Source organism: Aquarana catesbeiana, linkage group LG07 (assembly GCF_042186555.1).
Source record: "Aquarana catesbeiana isolate 2022-GZ linkage group LG07, ASM4218655v1, whole genome shotgun sequence".
Classification (NCBI taxonomy): Eukaryota; Metazoa; Chordata; class Amphibia; order Anura; family Ranidae; genus Aquarana; species Aquarana catesbeiana.
This window is the reverse complement of record NC_133330.1, coordinates 66,263,636-66,277,483: the sequence shown is the minus strand read 5'-3', so window position 1 is coordinate 66,277,483 and position 13,848 is coordinate 66,263,636. Positions and strand designations below refer to the sequence as shown.

At 39.7% G+C, this 13,848-nt stretch overlaps 1 protein-coding gene across 4 annotated transcripts in view; it reads right to left on the bottom strand.

The window, feature by feature from the left end:
• Window positions 1–8,705: 8,705 nt before the first annotated feature.
• Window positions 8,706–13,848, bottom strand: part of WNT5A (Wnt family member 5A) — a 53,301-nt gene continuing 48,158 nt past the window's right edge. For all 4 annotated transcript variants that reach the window (XM_073592279.1, XM_073592278.1, XM_073592281.1 and 1 more), the window contains exon 5: window positions 8,706–11,052. In XM_073592279.1, coding sequence (XP_073448380.1) covers window positions 10,594–11,052 — 459 coding nt within the window. In that variant the 3' untranslated portion in view covers window positions 8,706–10,593. The remainder of the gene's footprint in view (window positions 11,053–13,848) is intronic.

Genomic DNA, 13,848 nt, shown 5'->3' with positions numbered 1-13,848 from the left:
ATACACTTTAGGAGCTACAGTGCAAAGAGAATCCTCTTCATGGAAGTATCAGATTCCTGGTCCCTTGCTGAGTGCCGTGGCTCCTTTCCTCCAACCCTCCATCATATATTATCCTGCAGTGGTGTAGGGGAGTCAAAAGGGACCATAACATTCGCTGCTGGACCAGGAGCCTGACCAGCGGCAGCCCGCCTATTAGGGTCGCACGGGCGCTTCCCCCCCCATCCATACGTCCAGCCCCCTGATCTATATGCAGGGCGCTGGACCAATTAATTCCAATGGGGGGAGGGGGTGTTTTTTTTTTTTTTCCAAGCACATAATTAGAGCCAGAGGCTCCAATAGGCTTCAAAAAAAGGGTGGGCTCGGGCACAGAGCACTGCGCTCCAAGCCCACCCATCTGTGTGACAATAGCAAATAATTATTCGCTATTGCCATACTGATCCTTCTCTCAGCCAATCAGGAAGCGGGTCTTGAGAGGCTGAAAGGACAGTTGATCCTACTGGATGCCTAGAAATAGGATGGAGGAGACGCACGCCGTGATGCAGAAGAGGAGGAGAGAACACAGGAGCTGCTGCCCACCGCCCATAGGAGCCCACAACTCGCCCGCCTGCAACCTAGATGGGGTAAGTGCCAGGCTTGACTGACCGACCAACCAGGGGGGAGGGTGCAGGCCTAGAGTGGGCAGAGGAGGGAGGCGATGGCCGACCAGAAGGGGTGGTTGTTTTTTTCCGCCCCCCCCCCCCCCAAAAAAAAAAAAAAAAACAGCCGCCACTGAGCCTGATACTCTGGAAAGTATGTGGAATGAAGGGGAATCTTTGAGTACCACTGCCCATTAAATAGATCTGTGGTGGGACAGGTAACAGCACTTTTTACAGGAGAACTGTAGTAGCTCTTTCATTTGCAGCAAGAAAGTTTTCATTAAAACTCAAATTTAACCCAACAGTAATTTAACCCCTCAAGATCCATATGCACTGAAAAAAAATCAGGTCATCCCATTCCCCAACTGGTCGTGAATATATAGAAATCAGTAGAAAATGTCATCAATAAATAAAAAAAACAAATCTAAACCAAACTCCTAGTAGGTGCAAAATAAATATTGTGAAACAATAAGATGACAACCAGAAATCAAACAAATAAGTGATAAATCATTGAATAATAAATGGCACAAAGTGGATGACAGATGAAACAAACCCACTCAAACAGTAAGTGTAAGTGCTGATCAATGCATATAAATATAACATAAAAAAATCCACGAGATGTCTTGAAAAACAGTGAGTCAGAAAAAGTAATGAATGCAATGAATAATAAAACGAATGTGTGTCTCTTCTTTCAGTGCAGCGACACCTCTGTGCAGATTAGCCTCTCACCTTACTGCTGTAAGATAACAGCATGTGTAAATTGCTCTGGTGAGCTCCATTGACTGCAAATGGTCCTCTTCTCTCTCATAAAGGGTACAAGCTATGGGGTCATCCTCTCTTTGATCCGATGTGTGGCTCCTAAGGGGGGATGTAAACTCTTCTCTAAGAATCCTGAGTCTGGGAATCCTCCCAGGCTCGCCCATGTGATATGTAGAAGGAAAAATACTCGTATAGCGCAGTAGCCTTTAAAATGATTTAATAATAAAATAGCAAGTGCTACTCACATAAAAACAGAAAACAACAGCTTAAAATCCACGAGCGGCGAGCTCATATTACTGAGTCACTTCTGGTGTGCCTGTCAACCAATCCCGACGTGCATCATCAGGCCCACGTGACTTCATCAGGAGATTCCAGTGCCAAAAATATTTGGTTCACTAGACATCTACAAATATGGAAATTAAAGATCATTTATCTGCATAGTACTGAAGTTCACTTGAATGTTACCACATATTTATTACAAGAGGTAATCAGAACAGAATAGAAATGCATTCACAGACATACGTTTTTGGCAATTATTGTGAAGTGTATAATAGCTTGATGGATCAAATTCAGGACAATACCAAATGACCAGGTTGGATTTTGCAGGCTGATTGCTGTGAACTCATTGGTAAGGGTCAGTATAGCAGGTGTGTGAACAGCCTACACCAATTAGAAGTTAGAGATGTGGATATCCCTGCACTGATTGTATTTAAAAATGATCCAACGCTTTTATATTGTGCCTGCACATCTAATCAAAATCTTAGGTCCATGCCCAGCTTTATTCACACTAGATACCTAGAGAATTTATGTGTTAACACACGTCAATACATCAACATATTTTCTGTAAAAGTAGAAATATTTTTGCTTGAATAATTCTCTCTCTCTCTCTCTCTCTCTCTCTCTCTCTCTCTCTCTCTCTCTCTCTCTCTCTCTCTCTCTCTCTCTCTCTCTCTCTCTCTCTCTCTCTCTCTCTCTCTCTCTCTCTCTCTCTCTCTCTCTCTCTCTCTCTCTCTCTCTCTCTCTCTCTCTATATATATATATATATATATAAAAAACATAACTGATGAGTCAAGTGTAAAATGAATCATCAGAGGTTGAAGCGACTGATCATGGAATTTTGTGCATACACCCAGAGAACCAAAAATATATCTGAACAATTCTGGTCATATAGGACCTGATGACTCCTAGAAAAGAATATCAGTTAGAAAAAAAAAAACAAAAAACAAAAAAAAAAACTTGACTACAAGATGATTTAGCAGTCTAAGCACCCATACAGAAATACAGGGAATGGCCAAAAATATGGAAACATTACATGATTTGCAGCGGTCAGAGTGACAACAAGTTTCGTGTTGAAAGCGGAAGTGATGCAACATTCTTTTGCTTCTGTTGTGAGATGAGACACCAAGCTAACGGGTGGGAAGCCTCACTTTCGTCATTCACTGTGTGCGCTGCTAGTAATGCGGAGACATGTCAAAGTGTACTAAGTTTCAAAGAGGGCAAATTGTTGGTGCCCGCTTAGCTGGTGCCTCTGTGACTGAAGTTGCTAATTTATTTGCCGTTTTGTGAGGGTATGGAAGCATATACAGTTTCCGGGAAAACATTGTCTGATAAGCATAAGTGCGATCGACATGGTCAACTGACTGAAAGAGACAAAAAGGACACAGATCTTTGCATGAAGAGTGGTATCAGATTCAATTAATTATCCATCCAAGACTTACAGTATCTGACAAAAGTGAGTACACCCCTCACATTTTTGTAAATACTTTATTATATCTTTTCATGTGACAACACTGAAGAAATGACACTTTGCTACAATGTAAAGTAGTGGGTGTACAGCTTGTATAACAGTAAAAATTTGCTGTCCCCTCAAAATAACTCAAACACAGACATTAATGTCTAAACCGCTGGCAACAAAAGTGAGTACACCCCTAAGTGAAAAAGTCCAAACTGGGCCCAAAGTGTCAATATTTTGTGTAGCCACAATTATTTTCCAGCACTGCCTTAACCCTCTCGGGCATGGAGTTCACCGGAGCTTCACCAGTTTCCACTGGAGTCCTCTTCCACTCCTCCATAAGGACATCACAGAGCTGGTGGATGTTAGAGTTCTTGCGCTCCTCCACCTTCTGTTTGAGGATCCCCAGTAGATGCTCAATAGGGTTTAGGTCTGGAGACACACTTGGCCAGTTTATCACCTTTACCCTCAGCTTCTTTAGCAAGGCAGTGGTCGTCTTGGAGGTGTATTTGGGGTCGTTATGTTGGAATACTGCCCTGTGGCCCAGTCTTCGAAGGGAGGGGATCATGCTCTGCTTCAGTATGTCATAGTACATGTTGGACATGTTGGCATTCATGGTTCCCTCAATGAACTGTAGCTCCCCAGTGCCGGCAGCACTCATGCAGCCCCAGACCGTGACACTCCCACCACCATGCTTGACTGTAGGCAAGACACACGTATCTTTGTACTTCTCACCTGGTTGCCTCCACACATGCTTGGCACCATCTGAATCAAATAGGTTTATCTTGGTCTCATCAGACCACAGGACATGGCTCCAGTAATCCATGTCCAAAAGCCCCATACACACTATCAGATATTCTGCTGAGTTTGTCCTTCAGATTTACCAAAACCATGTAGTGCAAGGGCCTGCCTCATTGCATACACATTGAAACTCCTAAGGTTTGACCTCATATTATATGGAGTTGGTAAATCTGAAGGAAAAACTCAGCAGAAAATCTGATAGTGTGTATGGGGCTTTAGTCTGCTTGTCTTCAGCAAACTGTTTGCAAACTTTCTTGTGCATTATCGTTAGAAGAGGCTTCCTTCTTGGACAACAGCCATGCAGACCAATTGGATGCAGTGTGCTGCGTATTGTCTGAGCACTGACAGGCTGACCCCCCCACCCCTTCAACCTCTTCAGCAATACTGGCAGCACTCATACGTCTATTTTCCAAAGACAACCTCTGGATATGACACTGAGCATGTGCACTTAACTTCTTTGGTCGACCATGGCAAAGTCTGTTCTGAGTGGAACCTGTCCTGGTAAACCACCGTATGGTCTTGGCCACCGTGCTGCAGCTCAGTTTCAGGGTCTTGGCAATCTTCTTATAGTCTAGGCCATCTTTATATAGAGCAACAGTTTTTTTTTCAGATCCTCAGAGAGTTCTTTGCCATAAGGTGCTATGTTGAACTTCCAGTGACCAGTTTGAGAGAGTGAGAGCGAGAACACCAAATTTAACACACCTGCTCCCCATTCACACTTAAGACCTTGTAACACTAACTAGTCACTTGACACTGGGGAGGGAAAATGGCTAAATGGGCCCAATTTGGACATTTTCACTTTGGGGTGTACTCACTTTTGTTGCCAGCAGTTTAGACACTAATGGCTGTGTGTTGAGTTATTTTGAGAGGACAGCAAGTTTACTATGTAATACAAGCTGTACACTCACTACATTACATTGTAGCAAAGTGTCATTTTTTCAGTGTTGTCACATAAAAAGATATAATAAAATTATTTACAAAAATCTGAGGGGTGTATTCATTTTTGTCAGATACTGTATATTTGTCAATGCACATATTCGCCAGCACACCATGGATCTTCAAATGCATTCCAAAGCTTTTATTGCATGCCTTCGTCAGGCATGTGATCACAAAACAAAAAGTGCAACATTTCGGAGCCACACAGGACACCTTCGTCACATGCCTGATGAAGGGGTCCTGTGTGGCTCCAAAACATTGCACTGTTCTTTTGTGATATGATCTCTCTGCAATAAAAGCTTTGCACTGCATTTTAAGAGCTACAGATGAGCCTAGTGATCCAGAAATGCGTGCGACGGGAACATAGACAAGATTATATTTGTCAATTCCCAGAAAAATTCAGGCCATCTTGGATGCCAAAGGCGCTCCAACACCATATTAGGTAACAATTTTGTTCTTTTACCATACTTAGTGTTCCATAATTTTTTCCAACCCCTGTGAACCTTTGTTGTTGGGCACCAGGCAGACACCTCCTTTTTAATTGCTGTCAAAGTCTCTTGGCTGGAAAATGCCAACTTATTTCATAAAGTGTTCCCAAAGATCTGTTGTCACAGGGACACCCACAGGACCGAGGACTTTTACCCAATCCTATAAGATCTGGAGCTAATCCTCCAACATCTAAGGATATTTTCAGATGATGAATACCATGGAACAATAACCTGTAGCTAGTTGGATAAGAACTGCAATTTTGTTGTCAAATATATTAAGTATTAAAAGGTCTGAACTTTATAAATGTATTTGTGACAGATTTTAGCTAAGCTTTTATAGAAAGATAGTCTTTTGTTTTGTTTTTTGCACATCTTAAGAATACAATTATGTGAGAACTATGAGCAGTATACCCCACTATATAACAACGTTTATCACCTAAACAGCAGTGGGTGTGCGGTGTCATAACATATGGTGAACATTTATAGATTTAAAAAAAAAGTAAAACAAAAATAGACAGACCCATCAGCGTACATGCTTCCTTTAACAAAGACATCACTGACCATAATAACAGTCTTTCTTGAAATGCCAGGCCAAGTTGTTTTCAGTTACTGGTTCTTTCTGGGCAAGATCCCAATGGCATCCCTGTAGTTGTCATTTTCTTGTATAGGAGAGGTTGAATAGGGCTGTGCACATGTTGCTGCTAATGTGTAAAATTGAAATTCCTTTTATAAACTCAAGCTAATTTTAAATAGAATTCCAATCTACTCCATGCTGTTTGCAAACATGAAAGTGCCAAACCCAACAACCTGATAATGGTTTATAGCAAGCAAATGAAGTTAAAAGAAGCAAAAAAAAATGATTACACATTACAGAACCAGTTGTCATCTGTAGTCTGCACAAAGTTCTGCCAGTATATATAAATATACACTACTCAAAAAAATTAAAGGAACACTTTTTAATCAGAGTATAGCATATTGATTTGGTCAGTTAAGTAGCAAGGGGGGTTGTTAATCACTTTCAGCTGCTTTGGTGTTAAGGAAATTAGCAACAGGTGCACAAGATGGGCAACAATGAGACAACCTCTACACAATGGGAATCGTTTTACAGGTGAAGGCCAATGACATTTTTTTCCCCTACTCATCTTTTCTGACTGTTTTTCACTAGTTTTGTATTTTGGCTAGGGCCAGTTTCATGAGGCGATACCTGAACTTTATAGAGGTTGCACAGGCAGTCCAACTCTTCCAGGATGGCACATCAATAAGTTCATTGACAGAAGGTTTGTTTGGTCTCCCAGCACAGTCTCAAGAGCATGGAGATTTCAGGAGACAGGCAGTTACTCTAGGAGAGCTGGATAGGGCCATAGAAAGTCCTTAACCCATCAGCAGGACCGGTATCTACTCCTTTGTGCAAGGAGGAACAGGATGAACACTGCCAGAACCCCACAAAATGACCTCCAGCAGGCCACTGGTGTGAATATCTCTGACCAATCAGAAACAGACTTCATGAGGGTGGCCTGAGGGCCCAATGTCCTTTAGTGGACCCTGTGCTCACTGCCCGGCAGCGTGCAGCTCGATTGGCATATGTCATTGAACACCAGATTTGGCAGGTCCGCCACTGGCGTCCTGTGCTTTTCATAGATGAGAGCAGGTTCACCCTGAGCACATGTGACAGACGTTAAAGGGTCGGAGAAGCCGTGGAGAATGTTATGCTGCCTGTAACAATGTTCAGCATGATTGGTTTGGTGGTGGGTCAGTGATGGTCTGGGGAGGCATATCCATGGAGGGACGCACAGACCTCTACAGGCTAGACAATGGCACTCTGACTGCCATTAGGTATCGGGCAGAAACCCTTGGACCCATTGTCAGACCCTAAGCTGGTGCAGTGGATCCTGGGTTCTTCCTGGTGCATGACAATCCCTGGCCTCATGTGGCAAGAGTATGCAGCCAGTTCCTGGAGGATGAAGGAATTGATACCATTGAATGGCCCCCACGCTCGCCTGACCTAAATCCAATAGAACCCCTCTTGGACATTATGTTTTGGTCCATCTGAAGCCGCAAGGTTGCACCTCAGTCTGTTTAGGAGCTCAGTGATGCCCTGGTCCTGTTGGGAAATAACCCAGGACACCATCTGTCGTGTCATTAGGGGCATACCCCGACATTGTCAGGCACGCATACAAGCACATGGGGGCCATACAAACTACTGAGTACCATTTTGAGTTGCTGCAATGAAGTTTCAGCAAGTTGGACTAGCCTGCTGCATCAATTTTTTTCACTTTGATTTTCGTGGTGTCTTTGAATTCAGCCCTCTGTAGGGTGAGAATTTTCATTTCCATCAAACAATGGGGCATCCTTTCGTTGCTAACACATTACCCAGTCCATATCAGTATAGATATCCAGCATGATATTTTTCCCCATTGAGATTTGATGTGTTTTCAAAGTGTTCCTTTCATTTTTTTGAGATATAGATGAATATATACATACACACACACACACACACACACACACACACACACACACACACACACACACACCATCTTACCAGTCTGTAGAAATTGTGGCTGCATTAGTTTAGATATATTCATGTTATTTCCCGTTTATTTTCACATAGTGATCTTGCCAGTAACACACTTCCTATCCTAGGGTGGCAACACTCACTCCTCTGTATCTTAGGAGGAGCAGCATCGTTACCCCTGGTTTCTCTTCTAATTCAGACTACAAAGACCGATTGGAAGGCAACATTGTTTGACTATTCAGTTCTTAGGACATTACTAAATAGTGACAAGAATACTACCTGCTTATCTTGGCAGAAATTATTTTCTGTACTTTCTAAAATGTTCTTAGTTTGAAAACATATGCAGCCACTGCATCTAAGGACTAGTAAGCTAATTTGTTTTGTTTTTTTTTTGTTCTTGGTTTTAGTTATAGTTTAATTTAGATTTACTAGAATTTTAAAAAGAAAAAATAAGCATAAACACTTCTAAGAGCGTGTTAAGAAAAAAATATCAGTTGAATCAATTACAAAAATAAATATCACAATAAAAATTGGAACTGGGTATTTAAATACAATAATGGTTGCTACGCTCGTTTAATAGAGTACATTCCTTCCCAAATGCAGCAAAATGTATGCAAACTTTACACACAAACATTTTAATTGCGCACATCTGAAATAATAGGAGTTCCTTGACCTTGTTTCCAAAACTTCGTAAAGGGCGATTGTCAGACTTTCTTAGGAAAAAAGTTTGAGTAGTGCCACATGGAAGGAAAAATGTTTCTATAAATATATTTAAGCTTTCCTATTATTTAAAAAAAATCCATGTAACACATTTCTGTATAAAAGATGTTAAATCAAACCACTTTATAATAAACAGTTTTTTTTTATTTTGTAGTTTGTTTTTCATTATGGCAATAAGCCATGTACCTTTTGTTGGAACTCTTTTTTAAGCCAGAAAAATATACAAATTATATAGGGCTGCAAAATATGTACATTACATGTACAACATACAGAAGAAAAGAAAAACATAGATTTACATTTCTTGATGACAAGTAAAATATTTTACATTAAATAATTCAAATGAATAGTGTGGATCGGTAAATTTTGCTCTGTCTTTAAAACAAATTATTCAAGAAAAAAATAATCTTGCTGTCAAAAATATATAAAATACTTTTTTTCATAATAAAACCAAAACATTTTACTTCTGCAGTGCTAAAATTTAGCATTATGGTAGCTTCCTACATTTGCTGTGCATTTGTAATAAATTATTTTTTTTCTTTGTTTCATTTTAAAGTAGTAAAGGGGGAAATGTTTCCATGGTGTGATGGAAGTTTAAATGAACACAAAAAAGTCACAGCTATAAAAGAAAGAAATTCAAATTTGCGGACTTCGGGATAATTTGGATAATCTGGACATTTATCAAACATTTTTTAGGGTTTTTTTTTAAACAGTTGTTTTAAAAAAATATTGCTTGTGTTTAATGCCCTTCCAAAAAAGGAGGTAATGATACAGCGGGGGGGAAAAATGGCTTTAAGTGCATTATACTTTGTGAAACTCACCCTTTGTCCCTTTCACTCCACTCCACTATACCCTACAGCCCATGAAACATTTATCAGTATGTGCTTTAATGTGTTCAGAACAAGCCCTTTGAAAACTGACACCAAGGATTAAGAGGCTGTATAATTTGTCATTAAAAATGTCAAAATGATTTTTTTTTTTTTAAATAAAAATGTCACTATGAAATAAAAAGGAAAAAGTTGCCTAGGTAAATAAATACATGTAATTACTGGCAATATTTAGGAATATATACATATAGTCACAAAAGCTTTGAAATAGAAAACAGCAGACCACAACTTCCCATAAATGTTACCATGTGGTATGTAAAGTTTAGTGTATAGTATTAATATTATGTAACATATGACTTGTTAAAAAACTGCATATTAGGAATTTGTATTATTTAAATGGCTTTAGCTCATAAAGAAGTGGATCTTTACATATTTTAAACCTACGTACAGCATGAGATATGACTACATTTCTTTGAGTAATGTGCAGCCACTTATCTGAGACAAGCAGATGAAATAAACTGAAAAAATACAACCTAAAATAAACAAAAATAGAGGTGATCAATATTTCCCCCTTATTTAACCAGTATAATGACTGTGATCATTAAAAAGGTCATTTGTATTTTTGATCTGACTTATGTAAAATTTATGACTGTCTGAGTATGAATATGTTAAACCAAACTAATAAGACTTTAAGTAAAAGTACAAAGTGCAATCCCAACATTTTCAAGAGGTATCACACATCAAATAGTATTTTTTTTTTAAGAAAATAAAATGTTGCCAGAGAAAAAAAACCTTCTGTATCTGATGGACATAATTCTGAGCATTTTAGGAGTAAAAACTCCGTAAACCGCTTAAATACAATCTTTAAAAAAAAAGTCTTTGGCCATCTGTCCTTGCTTTTTACTCTTTTCCATATAAAACTTGTCTTTACCTACTATACAATTTCTAAATCCCGTGCATTTTCGGTCTTTATCTAATTATATACTTATAAAAAGTCTTTATTTCTGTAAATAAATATTTTCAGTTCATCGTCTCGTTATTTTGTTCTTTTTATAAATTTTACCCCCAAGATCGGCTGAGTGAATTAAAGAGAATGGATCCAGTTGCTGTATGCTTGCAACTCCTAAGTGACCTCTATAAATTAATGCAGATATTCAATATTGTTCGTAGTCCACAGTTTTGTGCCTTACTTGCATACAAACTGGTCAACGATCTCGGTACATTTCTTGCATTTGACGTAACAGCACCAGTGAAATTTGCAGTGGCACCTCTCAGTCTGAACAGTTTTGAACTGATCGTAGCCTCTCCCGCAGCACATAAGTTCACAGCCATCCATGCCCTCTGATGTTTTATTGCACAGCCTTCCCATGGTACCTAAAGAACCAGTGCTTTCATTGCGAACACAATAATCCGGACTTGGGTCAATGTAAACCAGGTCGTTCGTGGTGGGGGAATTGAATTTGTTGTTCACCTGCACAAGTTTCCCTCTGCCGTTGAGTTTCATCGCTGCAGCGCTGTCATATTTCTCCTTTAAAAGGTCTCCCACCTTCCGGAAGTCAGCAAGTTGCAGCCAACAAGTCTTCAGGCTACAAGAACCAGACACACCATGGCATTTGCAGGCAACATCCGCCAATGTACTTACAGCCTATAAGAGAAAAATACCAGTTAGATGATGTCCTTTCCAAACCATATAAGGAATTCAATTGGACCCTAAATATTGGATAAGAGACAATTGCCTCTAATAAAGGAGTATGGTCATAAACTCTTTAAGAATATACTATGTGGCCAAATGTTTGTGGACACCAGACCCTCAAACCTATATAAATTTGTTGGACAACCTATTAAAAAAACAGGGGCATTCATTTGGAGTTGCTTCCCCACTCCCTTTATCTAATGGCCTTCATGTTTTCTATGTAGGCTTTCCACAAGACCTTATGGTGCATCTGTGGAACTTTGATACCTGACTCACAACTGGCGTTCCAACTCCAACTAAAGTTGCTGAGTAGAATTTAGATCAGGGCTCTGTGCACATGACAAAACTCATCATACCATGTCTATTGTGGACCTGGCTTTGTGCACAGGGGCACAATCATGATGGAACAGAAAAGGACCTTCCCCACATGGTTAGGAGGATTGTAAGGAACAACGGTACCCTTCACTCAGAACACCTGAGCTCAATAATTCAGAGGGGTGTCCACATACAATTAGGTGTAATGGTCAGGTGTTCAAACAATTTTGGCTATATGAGGAGTAGCTGTAGGATTACCCAGACATTACATCTGCTGTAGCTATAATGCACTCATTTACTTGAAATTTTATATGTAAACTGTTCTTATTGAAACCATTCCCATTTACTCTGCATCAATATGTTGTCCTTATTCTACGGTATGTTTGAATTGAGAAAAACTATATTTAAATAAAAAGTAAATAGCTAGCTCCCTATTTCTAAAAGAATGTCGGGCTACAAATAGACTTCTTCGGGGCCGATACTTGCTGCCAGTAAAAAGGGAGATAAAAGATTAAAGAAACTCAAAGTACTAAATGCAAAATATAAGAATAGTGATCAACAGCATAAGGCTATGAAGGTAAATGATAGTGAGGTCATTGTGTGGGAGATCATCATCAACACAGGGAAAAGCATACTGCTTTCAACAGAGGATTCAGGAGAAAACAAAAAAAAAAAAAAAGCTTTGGAGGTAGATTCTCTTCAAAAAATGTCACAGCACTAGCAACTGCAACTTGGGTCTTATTAGAGGTGGGCCAAGGCCCAGTTCCCACACCACACTTTACAGAAGTAAAGTAACAGTGGTTAATCTTCTGCAGAGCATGTCAAGTTATAAAGCAGGGGAATGATCCCACACAGCTGAGAGAAGTAATTCCGGATATTTTAAAGCAGCCTCTCTCAACCAGCGTTCTATGGAACCCTAGGGTTCCTGCAGATCTTGCTAGGGGTTCCTTGAGCAATTTCTGCCTTTCAGTTGAGCAACCATTAATAACAATGATCTTTTTAGCTATCTATAAAAGGGGATTCTTCCCAAAGAACACAAACGCATAAGGCACACACCTCTCAGTGACCATCACACTAATGTACCTTGAGCTGTAGATATAGTAATAATTACCAGGGGTTCTCTGAGACTGAAAAAGTTATTTCAAGGGTTTCTCCATGTTAAAAAGTTTGTGAAATTCTGCTATAGAGCGTCACTTGAGACAGCTGAGTTTACTGGGGCTTCTGACATCTTCAAAATGGCAGAACCCAGCAGTAATTGCAAGACTTTCGGAGGTCTATACAGGGTAGGCTATTATAGGTAAGTAAATTGCATACAAACAAATGCTACTATAATATTATAGGAAGATTCTTGTTTAAATGAATTGTCTGGTGACAGGGTCTCTAAGTTTAAGCACTCACAGCTACTGGGTACACTATCTGAGTCTAAGTCTAATATGTTCAGTGCATTGGGAGTCCTGGAGCCATAGTCTGTGACTGACATAGCAGAAGGAGAATACCAAGTTGTCAATGCCTAACTGCTTTGTGATCCTCAATATGCTGCATAGGTCTACAGACAGGACGGCTCACTTGTCATTGTAGCTGGATGAAATAAGTAGGATGCATAGTTACATGGTGCCAGTGGTCTGCAGAGGGGTTTTACAAGAGTGTACACTCTCATATGGTTTTCAAGGTTTGTCTCAAAAGAGGAATGCAAAAACTGTAAAATGGCTGACCATTTTAGCACATCTATTTCTAAAACAAGTGTTGTAAGCACTCCTACTCATTTAAAAAACTCTTAAAGACCGAAAATATACCAATTTACACATACAATACTATCTATCTATCTATCTATCTATATATATATATATATATATATATATATATATATATATAATTCTCCTCATAATTTTTTCACCACATTAAGTAAAAAAATAAATTAAAAAAAAAAAAAAAAAAAGCGTGTGTTCATCAATATTAAATTGCCTCTCAATCCATTTAAACAGTCAGTACATACAAATTTGATATTTCACTTAATAGTGCATGCTAGAAATGTAATGTGAACCTTCGTCCACCAGATCATCTGAAGTTTAGAGCATGGCCACTGCCTTCCACATTATGGGCTTTTTTGGGCTCTTTATTTTATTTACACTTTAGATTTAACCATTCCCACCCGCCACCATTCTTGCCTAGGTGAGATTAACATGTCCCTGCTACCTCAGCCTCCTGGGATTCCAAGTCACATATTCCAGAAGGCTGCAGGAGTAGAGAATAGCAGCAGCCAGTGGGTGGTGCTGTATCCTTCAACAGAGGTCAGCCACCTGAACCCAGAAGAGGCAGCCAGTGTCTGATGGCTAAAGAGGACCCGTACTGCCAGACCAGGTCAGTGGATCGGAGCTGGACAACAATGGATCTGCTGTGAGGGTGAGAATCTGAATCCAGCACAATGCTGCATGA